Source organism: Pseudopipra pipra, chromosome 9 (assembly GCF_036250125.1).
Source record: "Pseudopipra pipra isolate bDixPip1 chromosome 9, bDixPip1.hap1, whole genome shotgun sequence".
Classification (NCBI taxonomy): domain Eukaryota; kingdom Metazoa; phylum Chordata; class Aves; order Passeriformes; family Pipridae; genus Pseudopipra; species Pseudopipra pipra.
This window is the reverse complement of record NC_087557.1, coordinates 3,473,716-3,494,044: the sequence shown is the minus strand read 5'-3', so window position 1 is coordinate 3,494,044 and position 20,329 is coordinate 3,473,716. Positions and strand designations below refer to the sequence as shown.

Sequence of the window (20,329 nt, the reverse complement as noted above, 5' to 3'; positions counted from 1 at the left end):
CTTCTTTCATTTTCTTGCCCTAGTTTTTCTCATTCCTTTGAAGAAATATGATTGTTGGGTTTTTTTTCCCCGTCAGCCTCCTCCACATTATATCAGGCTTCCTTTGGCATGTAGGTGCTTTTGGTTTTGACAAATGAAGTTGGTCTGTCAGTCAAACGCATCCTTGCTATATCCATTAGCCGTGCTGCCAGTCACCGGTGCCGGGCTCACTGGCGCGGCGTCGAGCAGCATAATAACTTGCTCTTCTGAAGTGGCGTCGCTTGAGGGAGAAGTTATATGTGAAGGCTGTAATTTCATTATGGAATATTGCAGTGTGCTGAAAATGTGCCTGTATTATAATGGAAAAAAATCTAAACAAGTGGAGCCTGCGCTTTGTAAAAAGCCTCGGCTTAAAGCTGTTGATCTTAATTTGGGCGGAGGTGCAGCTTCTTCAAGAGGCTTTGCTCTACCTGCGAGTGCCCTTCCTGATATCGAAGACAAACATATTTCTGCCCTGTCACATGGGTGGTATTTCTCTTCCCAGCAGAGATGCAGGGGTCTGCCTGCAGATGGGATTTGGTGACATGTGTGTCCTGGTTAAATTGATCCTAGTTAACCTTGTTCAGAGCGATGATGCCGGAACATAAATCATTAGTGTTGATGTTGGTGGCTCAGCTTTTGGAGGAGCAGCAGCTCTGATGGGCTTTTATGAAGGCAGACAGGTGACAGCATTTGTGAGGACTCGTGTCTGGCCAAGAGCAAGTCTGGCCCAGAGCAGCTGTGGGAAGGGAAGCCCATGCCTGGGCCGGGGCTGGCGCCAGCCCAGCCCTGCTCTGCCGTGTGCCAGCTGGGCGCCTGCTGAAAGGTTGAGCTTCGTGCCAGCAGTAATTGATTGTAGGCTTTACTGGAGCAGAGCCCTGGTACCAGCTGTAGCTGAGTCTCTTCCTCTTTTCCAACCCCCTTTTTTTACACCCACCTGCTTCTTAAATGCATTCTTTTTTCATCATCTGCTAAGCCTTCTCATCCCTATTTCTAAGAACGGGGAGGAAGTCGGTGTGTCGGGTTTCTGGTAAATGTGCATCGCGTCCCCTGGGAACAACAGTGGCATAAGCTTCCAGGAAAAACACAAGATGACACATAAATCCTCATAAAAATCCCATTTACAGATTCATAGCTTCAGTACAAGAAACAAATCCTGGCATTGTGTAGTAGCTATAAACAGCACCCTGTGTGCTAATTATGACTTGCTGTGTCCCTAGCTATGGCAGGCACTAATCTGCGGCTCCCTCCATGTGGGAGCTGGGAAAGGATGGAGAGGACTGGCCAGCAGTGAGCCACAGCTCTGCTCTGATTTATTCAAGAGGCAGATTCATTGTTTTGCCATAGGTCGCAGGGGGGAGAAAAATAAGGAGATCTAGCATTCAGGTAAAAAATTGGCTTTAGGCCTCGTTAATCTACAATAGGTGATGTGCGAGTGTGGTTGGGTAAACATGCTTTTGAAATCCATGTTTAGTATTCTGCATGCTCACCACTGTGTGTTTGCAGCATCTGTACTTCAGTGATAGATGTTACCACAAACCTCCAAAATCAGCTGCATCTGTTTAGTCAACGACAGTAAAAGCAAAGCTTCGGTAGCCTTTCTTTTTTAGGAGGCTGCTGATATTTCACTGTTTTCATTTTTCCGTGTCAATAAATCAAACGTGCTATTGCTCTATCCTAATAGCAGTTCATGGGTGTATTGCTGCCAGCTTTGAAAATGGCAGCCAGTTCTCACTATTAAGTTTAAATTAGGCAAAAACTTGTCAGATGGTGTTTTTCGTCACGGAGTCTCTGCTATTTGGAGAGGTATGAGCTGAAAATCCTTGTTGTGTTGGATGCCTGTGTTTCCAGTGTGGAGAGTGTTTGACATTAAAGAGGTTATAAAGAAATATACCTCCAACTTGCATTAATTCCAGTTTTTAGAATGACTACTTTACTTTGCAAGAAGATGGAGTTTTTCTTTAAAAGTAGTTGTCTCTTAACCTCTGGGAGGGTTTTCTTAGAATTGATTAGTTTCTTTTAAAACATTTGTAGCAGTAATTTAATTCCACATGTCTCTGAAGTATTTGTTTAGTGTTGTTTTTCAGGTGGATGTTTTTGCAGCCCTTAAAAACATTTAAGTCCTAAAACTACTGGTCACTGGTTGACTCGTGGTAATAGACTGGATCTGAAGCACTTGGTGCTTGGAAGCAGGTCAGACCACAGCAGTTTGTGCCTTATTAAAAGCTTTAACTTCATTTAACTCTCACTACCAGAGGGGCAGTTGACACTGGGTGGCTTGATCCTGGATTTGAGACATTTCAGCCATAAAAATACTGGCTCATGAAATAAACATCAGCATAACTGACAATGTTAACTGAGCTGGCCCACTTGTGTCTCTGAATAAAATGAAGGATGCACATAAATCTTTACGGGGTCAGGATTTCTGTGTGGCTGGATCAGATGCTGAGGGTAGGAGAGTGTTTCAGAGGTTGGTGATTAGCTTTCAACTAGAGTTTCTCCAGCTTAATCCCCTGGGAAGGAAAGCTATCACAACTTCTGATAAGATAAACCTCTGGGGTGTAACTATCACCCTGTTTCTGGATTAAAGAACAAAGCAAAACCTGAAAAAAATAAAGCTGCTATATTTAAAATAAAAGATGGCATCTCACACTGCCTTTTAATCCAGTGCTGAATTATACATTCTCTCAGCCCTAGGTAGTTATTTTTATATCATATCTCAGAGCCTTCACACTTCAGTTTCTCCCTGGATGTGTCTGCCGGCCATCTAAAGATTGTCTACAAAAGGTTATTTTTGTGAACTTCTGAGGGTTTGATGGTTAACCTGTTTGAGGAATGTGTAAGCTGCATATTTGGTTCATCTCACCTTTGCCCTTTCCTTTCCCCTTCTCCAGCTTTTTCCTCCATGCCTTTTTTTGAGTCTGTTGTTCAATTTGTTGCCCACGATAACATCTCAGGGGAACCCAAAAAAATTGATGTCTTTGAAGTTTCAACAAAATTGCCTGTGTTGGGCATGGAAGAAAGATCAGTGTTTGCCTTGAGGGGAACATGGCAGCAGGTTCTCGACCCTTTGTAGATCCCTGGGAAGCCACATGGAAGGGAAACATTGCTATGTCCCAGCTCTAGGACGGCCTTCTTCCAGGTGTGTGTTGTCACAGCTGCCAGAGGATACAACCAAAGGACTTTTCATGGTGTGACTTTTTAGGGGCACAAGTAGCGGTAGGACAAGGGGGGACAGTTTCAAGCTAAAAGAGGAGAGATTTAGATTAGATATTAGGAAGTTCTTTACTCAGAAGGTAGTGAGGCCCTGGCACAGGTTGCCCAGAGAAGCTGTGGCTGCCCCATCCCTGGAAGTGTTCAGGGCCAGGTTGGACGGAGCTTGGAGCAACCTGGGCTAGTAGAAGGTGTCCCTGCCCCTCACAGAGGGGAACGAGATGATCTGTAAGGTCCCTTCCAACCCAAAGCATTATATGATTTCTATGAAAGGACAGTCAAACCTCAAAAAAAAGAGCATCCTTTACCTGGAGGGGGAGCTCCCCTCCAGCTGATCCAACCCTAAACTGTGATCTGCAAAGGTTACTTTACAGAATTTAAGTTAGGTATTGCAATGTTAAGGAGAAAGGTCTGGTTTCAGACCTTTCAAAGAGTTGGGTGGTGATGAGGGGGGAATTATGGCAGAGAGCTGGAAAAGAGTTGATTTTTGTCTTACTATGATCCCCTAATCATATTACTTAAAAATGAAAGATTTATGGTGTGTGTGACTTAAAAGGTGTTGATTGAAGCACTTAGTGGCTGCAAATCCCTAAACATTTTTCACCTGTCAGTTCCTGTTTTCCCCTCTTGGTCTATCTACAAATTCTTTCCAAATGAGTGTTAACCCCTTGTTAACACCATCAGGCTGCAGTGGGATTTTTGCTGTGCTAGACTTAATGGACATGCTTTTTGGACACAGAAACCCTTCATTTTTCTCCATCTGTATTGACTGAGCTAGTAAAGTATTACCTGTCCCTACAAACCTGACACTTATTAAATCTATCTTGAACAGAACTGTTAAACTCTGTCCTTTACATCTTTCTGCCTCCTCAGTTATTTCTAATTTTCATCGTCTGGGGTGATTTCTTGTTTGACAAGATGTGGTTATGTGATTATCCTCTTCATACTTCAGCTGGCAATACCCAGCTCTCCTGTGCCAATCAGATGGGGATCTTGTGCTCCACTAGCATAGATCATCCATCCTCTGACCAGCCAAGGTGTCACCAGCACATCAGCCTTTCTCTAGGACCCTCTCCACTGGCTAGTGCTGCCTGATATACTCTCAAAGCCACCCAAAATGCCTTCTAAGATCTGGCTCTGGGCTGTATTCTTCCTGCTTTTGTGTGATGGCTACACTTACAGATTATTTCCTTTTTTCCTTAAGCTCCTTGAAGCCCTGACTTGAGAGGAGATAAGGTGGTAGGGAGCAGGTTTGAACTGATAAAGGTCTAGCGCAGTGTCTACCCCCCCTGCCATTAGCTGGAGTCTGCTCCCAGCACAGAGCTCACTGTTGTAGCTCTAGGGCTCTGAGCTGGTTTTGCTTCCACCAGGGACTGCTCTACCTAGAAACAGGACTCCAGGCATCAGATGTGGTTATCTCTGGGCTGCTGCAACCTTCACCTCACAGCTCTGGTGGGCAGTGCCTGCCAGCTTCACTTGGTCCTCAGGGAGCCACTTAAGCCTCTCAGAATGAGACTTCTGGTAAATCATAGGCTGTCAAGACCTGCTTTTCTGTGTGGGTACCTAACAATAGTAGAGCTGGAGTAATGATAGCCCCTTGATGATACATTTGTGGACAGCCCTCGTGCCTACAGGGGCTAGGCACACTAATATTTTCTCATTAATGACATGGTATGGAAAAGGTGAAGCCAAGGAAAGCATTGCCTGAGCTGTATCACCTCTAACATCCTCTTAGCAGCTGGTGGTTAAAGATGATGACTTACATGAGGTAAATAAAATTTTAACTTTCTGAAAGTAAATGTAAAGTTTTAAAACCAAAGGATGTTGTTAAGTGTGACCGTAGTCAGAAGCAGAACACCAATCCTGCTTGCTGTTATTTAAGTAATTGGAAAATAAATGTTTATACTTAACTACCTTAAGAAAGGAGAAGTACTTTTCCCCTTCTGTGTGTAAATTACTAAGGAAAACAGGATGCAAGTGTGTAGTGGAACCAAGAATTTGTCAAGGTATAATACTCCTAAGTCAGTATCCATGTACCTACATCATGTTTCAGTGTGTAGCTGCACTGATCAAAGCACTACTAAGTTAAAGAATCACAGACTTTCAGTTTATATTGTTGGTTAAAACTTGGCCTCAAGGCTACAATAATCTAGTTATCTGTGTCAGAGCTTTTTGAGGATGGGCACGAATTGGATCTGTCAGTTCAGCTTCTGCTACGTGCACCATAGCTGATAGCAACTGGCTCACTTCTTTGCCAGATGGTCCAAATATTGGTGAACAAGTATTACAAATTTTCTTACCTCTGTCACATTTTTGGGGAGTCAGAGTGGAGGCACAGTGCCAGAATGCCATGAGTGTGACTTGGTGGTGTCGCTGCTCTTGTTTTCTCTGCTGATGGTTAGAGTTTGTCAGTGGAATCATCATTTAGTTTTGCACAGCCACTTAATTCAGTTTAAAATTCAAACCTGTGTGATATATTTTGCAGTTCTTGATCAGAAATATTTCCTAAAATACTCACAGCAAACAAACTGGTGTTTCCTTCTGGCTAAAAAGGGGGTTTTTTCAGCGTTTACAGAAAGCTGAAAGTTGTTTCTCAGAAGTCAAACATTCATTTGCAATAGGTGCATGTATAGAACATTAGGTATGTGTTGATTTACCATCCATGCTGCTGTGTTTTACCTGCTGTTAGGTAAATTCTTATCTTTATGGTAATAATAATAGTAGTTTATGGTAATATTAATAGTGGTAGCTATTGGTAAGAGGTTAAGAAGTCAAACCTTAAACTCTGAGAATTTGTGTGGAATTCAAATAGCAAGACAATCAGCATTAGAGATAAATGCACTTCTAAAAGACCCTAAACCCTAGCACTTCACATCGAGGGGGCAATGTCTCTTCAGCCAACAAAGCTGTTCTTTTAGTCTGTGGGGGGGAAGGCTTGTTTTATTTCTGGTAGGTTTTGTTTTATTTCTGGTAGGTTTTGTTTTTTCCTGTCCTTTGTATTTCAGTGGGATGCCTTGATCAAACGCTGTGGGCTTTGCAAAGATACTTATTGCCTGATGCATTGCAAGAGTGATTTTGGGGTTGTAAGTTATGATTTACTGTGAGACTGAACAGGGCTCTTTTCTCTTTCAGCTGTATCAGCTGGAGTAGTTACCACAAGAACCTGCTCGCCAGCAGTGACTATGAAGGCACTGTCATCCTTTGGGATGGATTCACAGGACAAAGATCCAAGGTCTACCAGGTAACATGAGCGCTGACTGGGGGAACAGCATTCAGAGGTTCTGCTCCTGGTCCAGCAATAGGCTTTTCTGTTCCACAGGGGGAAATGGATGCTCTTCCCATTTGGTAAATCCATTTGGTAAATGCCTCATCCACACAGCTTTATTGAGTTGTAGCCCTCTGAGGGAGGCAATTCTGTCTTCCTGTCACAGGCATGAGGCAGTTGACATTTTCTCGCTGCTGCTTTCAGGCAGGGAATCTGCACACGGAAAAATGAGTGCCTGGAAAGCTCTCTCGCCTTTCTTTAGAAACCTCTGTCTCTCCATACCTGTTCCACTTCAGTCTTTGTCAAAAGCCTTTTGTAAAGCCCTGCAGTGGTTGCTGATGCAGGTGCTCCTAAAGCAGAAGTGCAAAATGCAGACTTAAGTGGCGAGGCTGGGAGAAGGGAGCATGGGCAGAACCCTGCACAGTCCTCAGCACACAGGTGGGCTCAGCTCCACAGAGAGACCTGCCTCAGGAGAAGCTTCTGGCATTTTGTCTCTTCATGGCACTTGAACACTGTGTTTCTGTGTAATGGTTCCTGAAAGGCTTGTGACCAGAACAAGGAGGGTTGTTACATTTGGGGAGAGGCTGGAAGTGCTGCAGGCTGTTATATGGGTAACACAGTCCATTGAAACCAGTCAGTGATAATGAATGAACTGCAGACCAGCCTTTAGTTTCCCCTTTCTGACAGTTCAACATAAGTTTTAGTTCCTATTTAAGCCTCTGTTTACTTTTTCATTGTGTTTTAGCCATTTTTATAATGCTTGTTTTTACTAGTCCTTTGCCTATCTCAATACAAAAGAAATTATACTGGACAAAATAAATCTTGTCTGCTTTCCCCTCAAATACATTTTGCATTTCTTTATGACGCTGAATAATGAACCTAGAGAGAACCAGCTGTTGCTTACATTAAAACAAACTCATTTTGCTTCCTATCAGATTACTTGAATTTCTTATTTGGATTTGCACAGAGGTTGCATACTGACATCTGTTTTGCATGTATTGAAACCCTTTAGGGTTTCATCCTGGGTGACTTCATCCTGGCGAGCTTTTTGTCTTGCAAGCCTGTGTGACGTCTTTAAACAAAGAGTAGACTGAATTTCGGGTTTTATTCAATGCAGTGTTCTGCTTCCATGTGGCATGTGCCAGCATAGCAATTACAGCACTTCTGTGTTTTGGGGAAGAGTGTGCAGTCTTTTAAGAATATTTTTTTAAAGAATATTTGTTTGAGTGGAAAAACAGAGGATTAGACTCCAGAAGATTCATTTATTAGCTCAACAGGAAGGTGAGGATTTGCTGGACTTTCAGAGAGGAGGTGTTTGAAATGGGCATCTTATCAATATTGGGAGATATTTATTGAGTTGCTTATTACTATTGGAAGATACAACTATGCTCTTCTAGAATAAGGAGCAGCACAGGGTGAAACCACAGCCAGTCACATCATGCTCCAAAACCGGGTTTTCAATATATATCTCCTGAAACTTATTTTTTTTTCAAGTAAAAATTAAATCAATTTTGGTTTTTAAAAAAGCTATTCTACTGTTTTCTGCTTTCCTGGCACATCTAGGATACTGCAAGGTTTGGTTTGATTGGGAGAAAAGATATTTTTTTGAGAAATTCATAAACACAATAAGCTGCTCTGTCCAGGACTCCACTGGCAATTTATACCAAATTACATGTGTGTTTTCCTTTCCTGTTTTATCATATTACAACTCACTATCTTGCAATATTTTTCTTGTTTCTCTGAACAGGAGCATGAGAAAAGGTGCTGGAGTGTTGACTTTAACTTGATGGACCCAAAGCTTTTGGCTTCAGGCTCTGACGATGCCAAAGGTATTATTCTTTTTCAGTCTCTGTGCAGAAGGCTTTTATCCTCTGTGTATTCCCTTGGAGGAACAAAAATGTGATATTTCAAGGAGCTGATTCCTCAGCTGCCTTCAATATTGTAGTTGTTGTGGTAATATGTCAAGGTACTACTGAATTTTTGGATCTTAGAGAAGGAGAGGCTTTGTTTGGATTAAGATCTCTTGCTTCACATTTCTTGTGTAATATTCTCTCAGCTAGCATTTTCCAGGACTCTAAACAAAGCAGAATGTGTTTTAACATTAGTTAAACTTGTTGAGTTAAAGCCTTGGGGCCCTTCAAAAGAACAGCATGTATTTTTGTTTCAAAAATGAGGCTGTCAGTAAAAAAAGCAGCAGTTAGAAAATGCCTGCTGCTGTTTTACCTGTAGCTCTGAATGTTAAAGACTGTGCACAAGAAGCTTCCTGCTCTAACGATGTACCCTGTGTTTCTTGGGGCTTAAAGGAGTTGGGTGGTGGACTGAGTGGGAGTGCTGGGAGCAGCTCTCAGCTTTCCACACTCATGGGTCCATTTGACAAAGCACTTTGGGAGAACCCTTAAGACAAGCTCTTTACCCCATGGTGGTAGAAAAATGTTCCTTTTCTAGGAAGAAATAGGAAGCTCCTAAAGAAGAGGATAGCACTGAGTGAGATGTAGTATTCTTCATCCCTAATGAACGAGATTTTATCTGTAATGTGTTTACAATATCAAATCAGAGTTATTAAACAGCAAGAGCTTAAGAGTTCCTTTCCTAGTCAGTGGGGATCAGCTCTCACAGATGGGCTGCTAGAGCTCTGGACAGAGCTTTGCATGATTTGCTTTGAAATGATAAATTAATTTTTCATAAGCTGCTCCCCCTTCTAAAATGCTTTAAAATGCTGTTTCAAAAGAAATTGATGTTTCTCAATTGCATCTGGGAGTCATGGAATCATAGAATTGGTTTGGATTGGAAGAGACCTTAAAGCTCACCCCTTTCTACCCCTTTGCCATGGACAGGACATGGGACACTTTCCACTAGACCAAGTTGCTCCAAGCCCTGGCCTTGGACACTTGCAGGGATGGGGCAGCCACAGCTACTCTGGGCAACCTGTGCCAGCGCCTCACCACCCTCACAGGGAAGAATTTCTTCCCAATATCCCATCTATCCCTGCCCTCTGTCAGTTTGAAGCCATTTCCCCTTGTCCTGTCACTACAGTTCCCGCAGCTGATAATTCCACCTAGAAAACGCAGCTTTAATGATTACTTTCTATTTAAGGTGGGCCTTAAATGTTTTCATACACTTCCTCCTCTGTTGGTGGAAGTCAGGAGTGTTTTCTGTTTGCTTAAATGCAGCAGGAGTTGAACATTCACCTGGTAAGTTATCAGCCTCTTCATCAGTGCTCCCCACTCCTGCCATGCATGGGAAAGAGCTGATCTGCCAGGTAGACATGCATTTATTAGCATGTTAAGGAGGTGTCCAGTTTTGCAAAGCCCAGCTGCAAGCAGAGCTCCTGTCCTCAGTTTAGCATTCCCCTTCTTCAGTAATTGTCTCTAAAAGTGTACTGTTTACATAGAAATTATTGTAATAAAGCCTGCAGATCTACATAACCTGCATTTCAATTCACAAAGGTCTTTTCAAAGTGTACTGGGGTTTTGGTGGATAAAACTGGGCTGGAACATTTTATCCTTTGCTTTTACCATGATTTGCCTGTGATATGCATTTATAAAAAGCCAGTTAGAGACAAATGGAGTCTCAGCACAGATTTTAGAAGCCTTTATGGTACAGAGCAATAGTAGCACACGTCCAAATTAATGTTGTGGTGCCCACCTTCTGTTTCAGTGATCACATTTGAAAGGGTTAAATGTGAGGAAAAAGTTAACACCAATGAGAAGTGTCTTAATTCAGACTTGTCTAACTTAAAATTTTGTCCTTCTGCTTATGTTCATGACTGCTTGGTTGAGTTCTGGCCAGCTGTGAGTACACATGTTTGCCCAGGTACAGCATCTCTCAGAAAAGATTTTTTCTACTCTTCCTGTCCTCTTTTATTTCTCTACTTCTGTGAGGCCACACTGGGCTTTCTAACAAGAAATCTCCCTGCTGATAGGTGTTGGTGTGACCAGAGCAGTTGGAGCTAATCTTGCTGTGCTTCCCCACAAAGCACAAGCATCACGTTTTCCTGTCAAGTGATCAGGACAAGCCAGCAAAAAAAAATAAAAGTGACAGCTTTGCCAGTTCTTCCTGCTTGCCTGGGTCTCTGCCTGTCTCTCCTTGGTCTTTTCAAGTTGGAAGCTAATTTTGAAAGCACTTGGTAGGCAAGTATTGGAGAAGCTTATAAAGGAAAAAATCCTGTGCTTCACAGCTCTCTGCCAGGACTCAGGCACAGCAAAAGGGATTCTAACAGTGCTATTAGGGAGAAAATGATTCTGGTATAATTAGGAGCAGCATCCTTGGGCCTTGAGTCCTTCATTGTCCGTGTCCTTAGACGAAGATAATCTAGGATGCTTGTTTGTGGAAGATCTTTTTAGTGTAATAGCAGATAATGAGAGCATAAAAGCATTTGAAGTAACTACTGTGTGTACAAACCCCTCACTTTTATCTACAGTTGTTATGCCCTTCCCTTTTCAAGGGGTAAAGGTACTTGTGTATGTCTGTAGGGACCCAAAGGTGTACTCCAACCAGACAGCAATGAGCAAAAATTGATGCTTATTTGTACTACAAGAAGCTTGGGGAGAAGGCACTGTCTTAATTTTAATTCTTTTATGCACATAATAATGGCAGGAGCTCTGATTCTCTTGTAAATAGGAAAGGGTGACTTTCTGCTCTTGGAGGAGAGAAGATTGTTTAAATTTGTGAAAGCAAAGTGATGTCATCAAAGCACCAGGGTAGGGCTGGTGCTAATAAATTTAGCTAATGACTTAGAGCTGTCTTTTCTGGATTAGGGGTGTAGTGTAATGGCCATGGTAAAGTTAGCAGATGAGAGGGAGAGTGAAATATTTTGTGATGCTATGCGTATAGCATTTAAGTCTTCACTGGGGCACAGACCTGTTTTGGGGTGATCAAGTATTTCTCTGCTTTGGGGTTGTTTTTGAAGTTCTCTGAAGCTCTAGGAGATAGAAGCAACACTGACAAATTCAGTTGAAGAAAGAGTTCTGGTTTTACATCCATAGTCCCTTCACTATTCCTGGCTTGAATTGGAGAGGTGGAGTAGAACAGGAGCACCTGGAGCTCTGAGCTGTAGCAAGAGGTTACTTTTCATTGTCTCATGGCAAGGAGGAGCACAAGCATCTGTCTCATTCCATCTAAGGAAAGTAATTTCCATGCTGCCTTGGTAAGTGAGACCTGGTACCAGTTCTACAGCTTTTTTTTTTTTTTATAGGGCCTCTGAATTCGGAGAGGCATCACAGATATGCAGAATTGGCTTCATAAAAAGAAAAAGGCACAGCCTTCTAGAGAGGGAAATAGCCTGAGAACTGCAGATCACAGTTTGTTCCTCTAGCTTCCAGAGGATTGTTTGGGGCTTCATTTTCAGTGATACTTCACTCCTTCAGCTTCCACTGACATGACCTTGAGGTGTAGGTGTTTATTGCTCTCAAAATATCAGGTTGAACCTTCAGTTTGGTCATTTTTCTGGCCAAAAAGTTCAGTAATTTCCTGGAGATTTGTGGGGTTGTTGGATTCATTTGGGAGTACCCTGCAAAGGTCAAGGTGATGTTGGCAGTTACAATACTGACCAGAAAGTCAGTGTCTTATGCAAGGAGTACCCTGCAGTCACTGCCTACTAAAAGTCATCAGTTTACATCATCCTCACAGAAGGCAGTGGATCAAAAATTTTGCCTAGCAAGACAATTCAGCAGTTTTCTCTTTTCCTAGAGATTCTGCTAATCTCTGCAAATGAGTTTTCTGGTAGCAAGATCCTATTCCTGGCTTAGAGCTTTTTCAGAGCAGCAGCAGGCTCTCCATCACGTGAGCAGATAAGAATTGCACGAGTGACAGGCTGGATGAAACATCCTTACTCTGTACCAACTGTGTACATCAACACCTTCAGCTTGTAGAACAGGCTTCTGCCTCTTTTAATCAATGTTTAGACACAGAAATGATGCATGGGAAATTAATTTAGGAACTTAACACATTTGGTGTAGAGCTCCAACTAAAAAAAAAGAATCTTGAAAATACCTAAACATTTTAAACTGAAAAAGCTGTTTTGGAGGCATCTTCTTACTACTTTGGTGAGAGGCAGGCATTTGGCCACATAGAGATGTCTCTCTGAGCAGCTGCAAAATGAGGAAGAATATGCTTTGAGAACATGTGTTTCAGAAATAGTCATTCTCAGATGGTCTCCTGTCTCATCAACACAATTCTAGATGTTGTCAAGACATCTGTGTGTTGTATAATTACTGCCTCAACCTCAGCAAAATTGCTGAAAGCTATAGCAAATAAACTCTGCCCTTATGAATTATGCTTTATTAACCTGTCAGCTTTTTAAAAAATAATGGGCAGTTCTAGGTAAAAATTGACATGTTTCATTATGTGTTTTTGTGTGTCCCATCTATCCTTTTTATGGTACTGACTAAGATATAATTGGAGCCTGGAGTATCTCACAGCAGTTAGATCACAGAAATTGCAGGCTCTAATCTGTGTCTGTCAGTTGTAACGAATATTGTGATGACTTTGAACACACGGGTTGTCTCTTCACCAGACTAAATGGCTCAGCTTATGACCTGCAAACTTGAATGAAAAAAAAGGAGCCAAGTTGAAATTGAGCCCTCAATTAGCTTTTGCTGCAAAGCTGGGACCAGATGGCCATTTGTTTGTTAGAGGTGGTGGCAAGGAAAGACTTGGCTGCTTTGGATGCAGCTTTAAATATTGATACCTGGTTGGAAGGCTTCAAGACAAGCCTGTGTTGTTTTAGTACTAGATTTGGGCAGAACTTTTGAAATTATGTACCTACCCCATGCTTCTCAAGTTGAAGTGGTGTTGTCTGCTAACAGTGTCCTCTTGTAATCATGTTTTGTTTGCTTCCTATACCATCTCATCCATAAACTTGATGCCCTTTATTGCCACTGGAACTTAGGCTACGCATCTGCTGGTGTCTGTTCATTTAAGCAAAATGTTAATATTTTATTGGTTTGCAAAATTCTTCCCTGCTCCTGTTCCCCTCTCTGCCCCCAAGTGTTGAACACGGTGGAGAATATTTATCATCCAGTCTTGCCTGGGAGAAGAGAGCTTCTTTAGCCATGTTTGCCAAACTGTTGTTCCATTTAGAAACGTAGCCAGGTGTTTAGTATGAATATTACAGCTCTGATCAATGAGAATGGATTTATTTCTGAAAACCAGCCATGGGCTGGGTGCTGTTTTCATTGAATTTTCCACGATGTTTCTGTGCAAATAGAGTGTGCATCAGTGTTTGTATTTCTGGTATGTGTGTGTGTGTGCTGCTTTCTAAAGATTCCAGGCAGCTGCCAGATACCCACACAGTGCTGTATTTGAAATGATTCCTTGGTGTGCCCCAAGCAGTGCTGTATTTCCTCCATCCCTGAAGCAGTTCTCCTTGGTACGGTCAGAAATGGCCCAATCTTGCTGCTTTCATTCTTGCCATACTATTAAAAAGTAGGTGCACTAGAACCAACCTGCCTTTTCCTTTTCTTCCTTTTCCTTCACTGTCTAAACCGTCCTTGGGTAATCCACGTGGAAACCTTGCTTCTCCTTCAAAGGCCGTGGGAAAGGCTGGCCAAGAGGTGATACAGAGGACCCCTCAGAGCTGGGGACACACCATAAGAGCTCTGACCTCATGTGTTGACTTCAGTGGGTTACAGGATTCCTGGGTTTTGGCCATTTTTGCTCACTTCATATCCAGTGTGATCTTTCTGTAAAAAGACTGTGGAGGACCTGTTGGCCACGGATCTGAAGAAGCCCAAGCAGCTCATGGGGAGCTCTTGAGGGGATTAACCCTTCGTGTAATCCCTGCTTGTTCAACCACTGGTTCCAGCTTGCTCTGCTTTGTGCCTCAGCATGCTGATCATGATACTCAAGTGCTGCTCAACCCGCTCATCGAGGGAAAGGGAGAACATTTAAGTCTTATTTTCTGCCTTGTAGGCATTGACAGGCTTGATGCCAATCTGCTGCCCCTCCATCTGGACTGAAGGCAGTGTGTTTTTTCTTTAATGTTTAATAATATTGATTATTTGAGGAGCACCTGGCACTCTTCACCTTAAGGTTAAATGGTAATTGAAGTGTTTCTGGTGGGTGGGGAAGGCTGTGTTTTGAAAAGCTCTGGTGTTTTCTGTTGGTCATTCTGTGAAGCACTGGAGTGCTTGAGGGGAAGAGCTCATTCTGTAGCACGTAGTTTAATCAGCGTTCGTGTGGTAGCCTTGTAGAACAGTAAAGTTCTTGTACCAGGGGAGTATTGCATCATAGGAAGCCAGCATACTGATTTCTTTCCTGTCTGTGCCAGTTTCTTGAGAATAAAACAAGTTGTTCTCACTCACTGTGCATACAATTAGGTATATTTATTCTGTGCAAGGCAATTCTGCCACAGACCGTGGAGCTCTGGCATCCCAGCACAGGGATCAGGAACAAAAAAAGAATGTGCCTCCCATTCTGGGTTATATGAATCTGTACTGCAGGAACTTTAAATGCTGAGATTAATGTTGTTTGGTCACCTGCTCTGATGGTCTCAGCCATGTGGCATCTCCTGCGTGTGTGGAGGTGGGCAGGGTATTTACAGTGTGGACTTGAGGATGTGTTCAAACTTACCAACCACCAGAGCCAACTGATCCTTTATCATCACTAATATCTTGGCAACTGAGGCTTTCCATAATCCTGTTCATGAAATAACTAGATTTTAGGCCTTTCAGATGAGGTTGATGGTTTGTTATTTTTTTCTTTGTTTACTCATGTCTCTTTTTCCCTTTCTCTAGTGAAACTGTGGTCTACCAATTTGGACAACTCAGTAGCAAGCATCGAGGCCAAGGCTAATGTGTGTTGTGTCAAATTCAGCCCCTCTTCAAGGTATCACCTAGCTTTTGGCTGTGCAGGTAGGTAAAAGGGATTTGGGGACAAAGGGATATTGTTTCTTCCTTCTTTTATTCCTTATTCCCCCTAAAAATGTGAGGTTGTCTGCTTTGCCTGAAACTGAGGTGTCTTTGCAGTTAAAATGCCTCCAAATAAGACTTTTCAAGTCCCACAATACGCAACTGTCAACTTCATCCCCCAGCCTGACTTTTTAATTTGGGTGCCTCTATCAGAGATAAAAGCCAGGAAAACAAGTCCTTAGTGTTTTTATTGGGATCACTAAGGCAACCAGGCAAAGCTCGGCTGTGAGAGTCTCAAAGTTAATGTGTTAACATGGTGATAGTTGTTCTTTCTGATTTACAGCGTTGCTCTATAAATACTCCAGAGCCATACTGGGGATTTTAACTGGTTTCACCTGAAGTGTGCTGTAAAACAGTGGCTGTGCCTGTTCCCATCACTCCAACTCCAATCCCTCTGGGTGGGCTCATGTTGTCCTGGGTTGGGCGAAGATGGCTGTGAATGTTTTTATTTTTTTTTTTTTTTTAAGTAGTCAGCAGGGAAGGCACGATGAGCCTTTTATTCACTTAGATTAAATGGTTCTTGGTGATAATACAAAGATTTGAGAGCAGAGCAGGTGTCGCTCTGGGAGGAAACTGTGCTGTGCATACAGTAACTGAGACTGAGGTGCCTATAAATGTTTAACCAACTCTGCATTTCCTTGCCCCTCAGGGAGTTCTAATGCACTTGTAAGTAGATGTTCTGACAACATTTGCTCTCTCTGGACTTCAGGAGATACGTTGATCACTCTTGCAGCTGCTGGTTTGCTGTTTCATTCAAGTGTTCCCGTTTCCAGGCTGGTTCTACTTCAGTTGTAACTCTTAGGAGGGGGAAAAAAAGTAAATTTGCATTTTGATATGCTGCAAAAAATGTGTTCACGTTGGAGTGTAAAATATTGACTTGCTTGACAGGCATATCTTTGAAGTTTAGTGAATTACATGCAAAAATAAAATTGAATGACAATACCTACTAGAAGCATTTGAATGAGGGGGGCTATCTGGGAATGGCTCTAGAGAAAAACTGGCTCCAAATGGATCAGCCACTGATTAACATATACATGTAGAGCTTCGTGAAACAGAATTCTTCCTGATAAATCAGTAGCTGGGATTCCTTGCACCTGAAAGGCAGTGGGGGAATAAGGCACAGCTAAATTCATGAAGGCTTTTGGAGCTGCAGGACACAGGGGGTGGGAGCAGTTAGGATTGTTTCTATCCCCACACCCAGGTTTAACAAACCATGGGGTTTGTCTTCACGTGTGTTTTGAAAGAAGCATTAGCAAACCCTATAAGGTATATGGAGGTTTTAAAGGACTACATGCATGTTTTTATGATTTAGAGAATGCCAAGGGGTAAAATGGTATTTGTACCAGGAAAGAAGTGTTTACATCTGCTTAATGCTTGGTAATCGAGTCTCTAAATAAAAATTAAAATGGATATTTAACTACAATTACTGAAACAATTACATGGAGTAATTGAACTGATGGGAATGACTTCCCACAAAGGAATTCTAATTGATCTTTCAGCCATAAAATACATGTGGAAAAAAATGGCATATTAAATTTAAAGAAATACCGGAGACTTGAAAGATGTTATTTCTGAACTCGTAAAAAACAATCAGAGCAAAGAAATGACTTAGTGTCTACTTTCATACTTCACATAGTAAAACAGTCATGTTTAATGTGTTATGATGTAGACAAAGGTTTTCCTCCTCCATCAGTTTCAACTAGTTTTGCTTAATTTCATTTAGTGTGTGGAAAAAGGAACATGGCTGTTAAATAGTGAGTTGTCACGTGGGCTATAAAATCAATAAAGGAAGAGTCAAAGCTGGTTTCCTTAGGTAGTATTTAAAAAAAAGAAAAAGCAGCAGACTGGGCACACTGACTTGACCATTCCTGATTGCCCCCAATAGGAATAAAGATGAGCAGGGCAAAATGCTGGACACTAATTCAGTGACCAATGTAGTGGGCAATTTTAGAAAGCTGTCCCAGCTCTGCCTTGGCTTGCTCACATCTTAACAGGATTTTCAGGTCTTCAAAATTGTTTCAATTACTTATTCAGTGATTTATTCAAGCATAAAAGAGCCAAGCATTGCATGCCCTGCACAGTCTTGTGCAGTATTTAAACAGAAGTGCTGTTCCTGTATATGCTCTCACTTTATTTGTTGATTTGATGGACCTTAATGCTATATATGTGTCTGTATTTATGTGTGTTTATATTTATAGTTTAAGGCTTGATGAGATAAGCAGTTGATTAAATGGTTGGGGGAAGCTTAATATTTGAGATATAAAAGGAAGAAGTAAATTGATTTACTGAACTGTTACTAAATTACATACACGTTTCAGTTCCTCCCCTTTTTCTGCATGGAGAATAGCTCAAAGCCAACATACCTTGCTTAAGCAATGTAATTTTGACTGTAAATCTAAGGTTTTTTTCAGTGATAATGTTTTGAAATTGTGAGTTTTCTTTTCACTTTTCACTTCCTGATTTTTTTATTTTCTCTTGAGGGTCTTTCTTAACCATCCATACAGCTGGTGCATCTTTTCCTAAGGTCCTGTTCTTTCACACCTTCCCTGAGGAAAGATCTTCCTCTGCCCTTGCCCACTTGCATCCATCTATTCAGAATGCCTCCTCGAAGTGGGTTTTCCATTGCCAAATAAAAGGAGGGAACTGAAGGACTGGGGATGGATTTTGAAGCAAAATCAGGCTGTGAAACCCTGTGGCACAATGAGCAAAACGGGAGTTTCTGTCACAGGAGTTGCTGTGATGCTCTGATTGAGATGTAGCCGTGGTCAAAAGTGTTGTTAGACTGTACATCTCCGTGAGGAACACTCTCCTTCAGTAGAGAGCACTGAGCTGGCTTCAGATGCTGTAGAAAACCATACTTTAGGTGCCACTATAGAAGCAAATCCCAGGATTAGCATCTAATATGGATGATATATGTTTCTTTTCTGGACTCTTCACTCTGAAAGCTTTTAGATGACCAAAAAAAATCATTTTGGTAGCCTAAACCAGAACAAATGAGCAATAAACTGGAAGCAGAGCCTATAGAGGAGAGAAATGGGTATTTGGTTTAGGAAATAATTCTTTTAAAATCAAACAGGCACTTCAGGTGAGAGGGAAGCTGGCGTGTCTGGAGCCTGATAAAATCTGTTGCAGTGGAGAGGGCACATAAAGAAGAAAAGACCCCTTTTGTCTGTTACTTTAATAAAATATTCTATTTGCATGCTTACTGGGTTGAAACATTGGCCAGTATAAACTGTAATCACTGCCGAATACAAAATCAGGTAATTTTGTGGTCTTTTCCTCTTTTAAAAAATAGATAGGGCTTTATCCTGAAATTAGCTTTATAAATCATGACCGAAGCTGTTATTGTTCTGCCTCGGCAATAGCCCCAATGTCCTCAACCCATATATTTTCCAGCAGTACCGTTTCCCTGCTTTAAAAAAGAAAACCAAGGGCTGAAAATGCATCCAGCGCTTTGCAACTGGGATGTCCAAGTTGGGCGGTCTGGGTGAGATCAGACTGTCTGCGAACTCCGGTGAGCTCAGTGGAGCTATTGATAGTAGCAATGCTTTATTCCCAGCATGCTGTCATGCTGTCAGCAGCTACCACTGACCTTTTATTTCCCATATATTATGCAGAGATTGTGTAAGAACTCAGGAATCTGAAGTTTCAATGACTTGGGAGGCATCATCTTCTCACATGCTATTTTTTTTTTCCGTGTAGGAACCACAAATGTAGCAGGTTGGGTTGGGGGATGAGAGGGGTTTCTCAGGGATGCAGAAATCCAGGACAGAGACTCTCCAAAAGCTTCACAAAATAAGTGGAAGCAGCAGAGAAGTACAGGTGGGCTTGGGAGAACATCATGGTCAGAACTTAAGGTTTTGCTGGGTTAATTTTAGCTTTGATTGGTCTCCGAAGAGCTTTGCTGTGTTGTTACAAACTTTTGACAGTGTGAGTTTAAAGTGGCCAGGGCAGGGAAAACACGGGACAGTGCTGATTGATGTTGGTTTTACTGCTTACAGCCACAGAGGTTGAGACTACCTGCACTGAGGATGCCGTACTCCCTCCTAAACATCCCAGATTTTGCTTTTCCATCTCTTCCTTCACACTGGCAATTGTGTGGTCAAAACTGAATTGTGTTTTTTCTGGGTTAGCTCCTGCCCTAACCATAGAGCACCAGTGCCAGCCCCAGAGAGGCTTTTGGCAACCTGAATTGAGGCCAGTATTAACTAAGGAGGGGCAAATCCTCATTGAACGTGAGACCTTCTCTTAGGTGCTGGGCTTTCTTCTATTTCTTGCCTGTTCTCTCTTCCGTATTCCCTTCCTCACTTCATGATTTTCTTTCACAGGTAGTTTTGCCCTTCCCCAGCATGTTTTCCATGCTATTTAAAGATGCTTCCTGTGCACCATTGCAATGTTACAGAATGATGTATTCTGGCTTTGAATCCTGCCACCTTTATTTCATCATTGAATGGCCATGAAACTAATTAGATACTGTGGGTCAGTATCAGCATGATGAAGGACTCCTGTTGTTTTGTCAACAGCTTTGTTTTCATTTGCAACTATCTACCCACCCCTTAAGGTATCTGCATGGCCCTGATCCACTTACAGTTCAGGGTTGCATGTGGCTTTATCAGCATCATTCCATTTTGCTAATATACCTGGTGTCCAAGCGGGACCACTTTGGAGACCATGCTGTCCAGTGAAATATTGATTTTTCTACTGCAGTAACTGGAGCAGTGATTTCTCTTTTCCAAACATCTCCTTGTAGGCTTAGCCTTTCTCGCTGCCTCAGATCTGGGTGACTTGCCTGGCTTGTCACTCAGCTCAGGAGAATGATGGGATATTAATGACCAAGAAGGCAGTGTGCCTCTTTGGGAGAGAATTAATGTTTTCCAGCGTAAAGCAAGGTCTTACCTTAATAGATTCTCATGGGTAAGTACTT

At 42.1% G+C, this 20,329-nt stretch overlaps 1 protein-coding gene across 2 annotated transcripts in view; it reads left to right on the top strand.

Annotated features, from left to right (window-relative positions):
- COP1 (COP1 E3 ubiquitin ligase) overlaps window positions 1-20,329 on the top strand; it is a 122,653-nt gene that overhangs the window by 53,906 nt on the left and 48,418 nt on the right. For both annotated transcript variants that reach the window (XM_064664141.1, XM_064664140.1), the window contains exons 13-15: window positions 6,364-6,472; window positions 8,244-8,325; window positions 15,232-15,348. In XM_064664141.1, coding sequence (XP_064520211.1) covers window positions 6,364-6,472; window positions 8,244-8,325; window positions 15,232-15,348 — 308 coding nt within the window. The remainder of the gene's footprint in view (window positions 1-6,363; window positions 6,473-8,243; window positions 8,326-15,231; window positions 15,349-20,329) is intronic.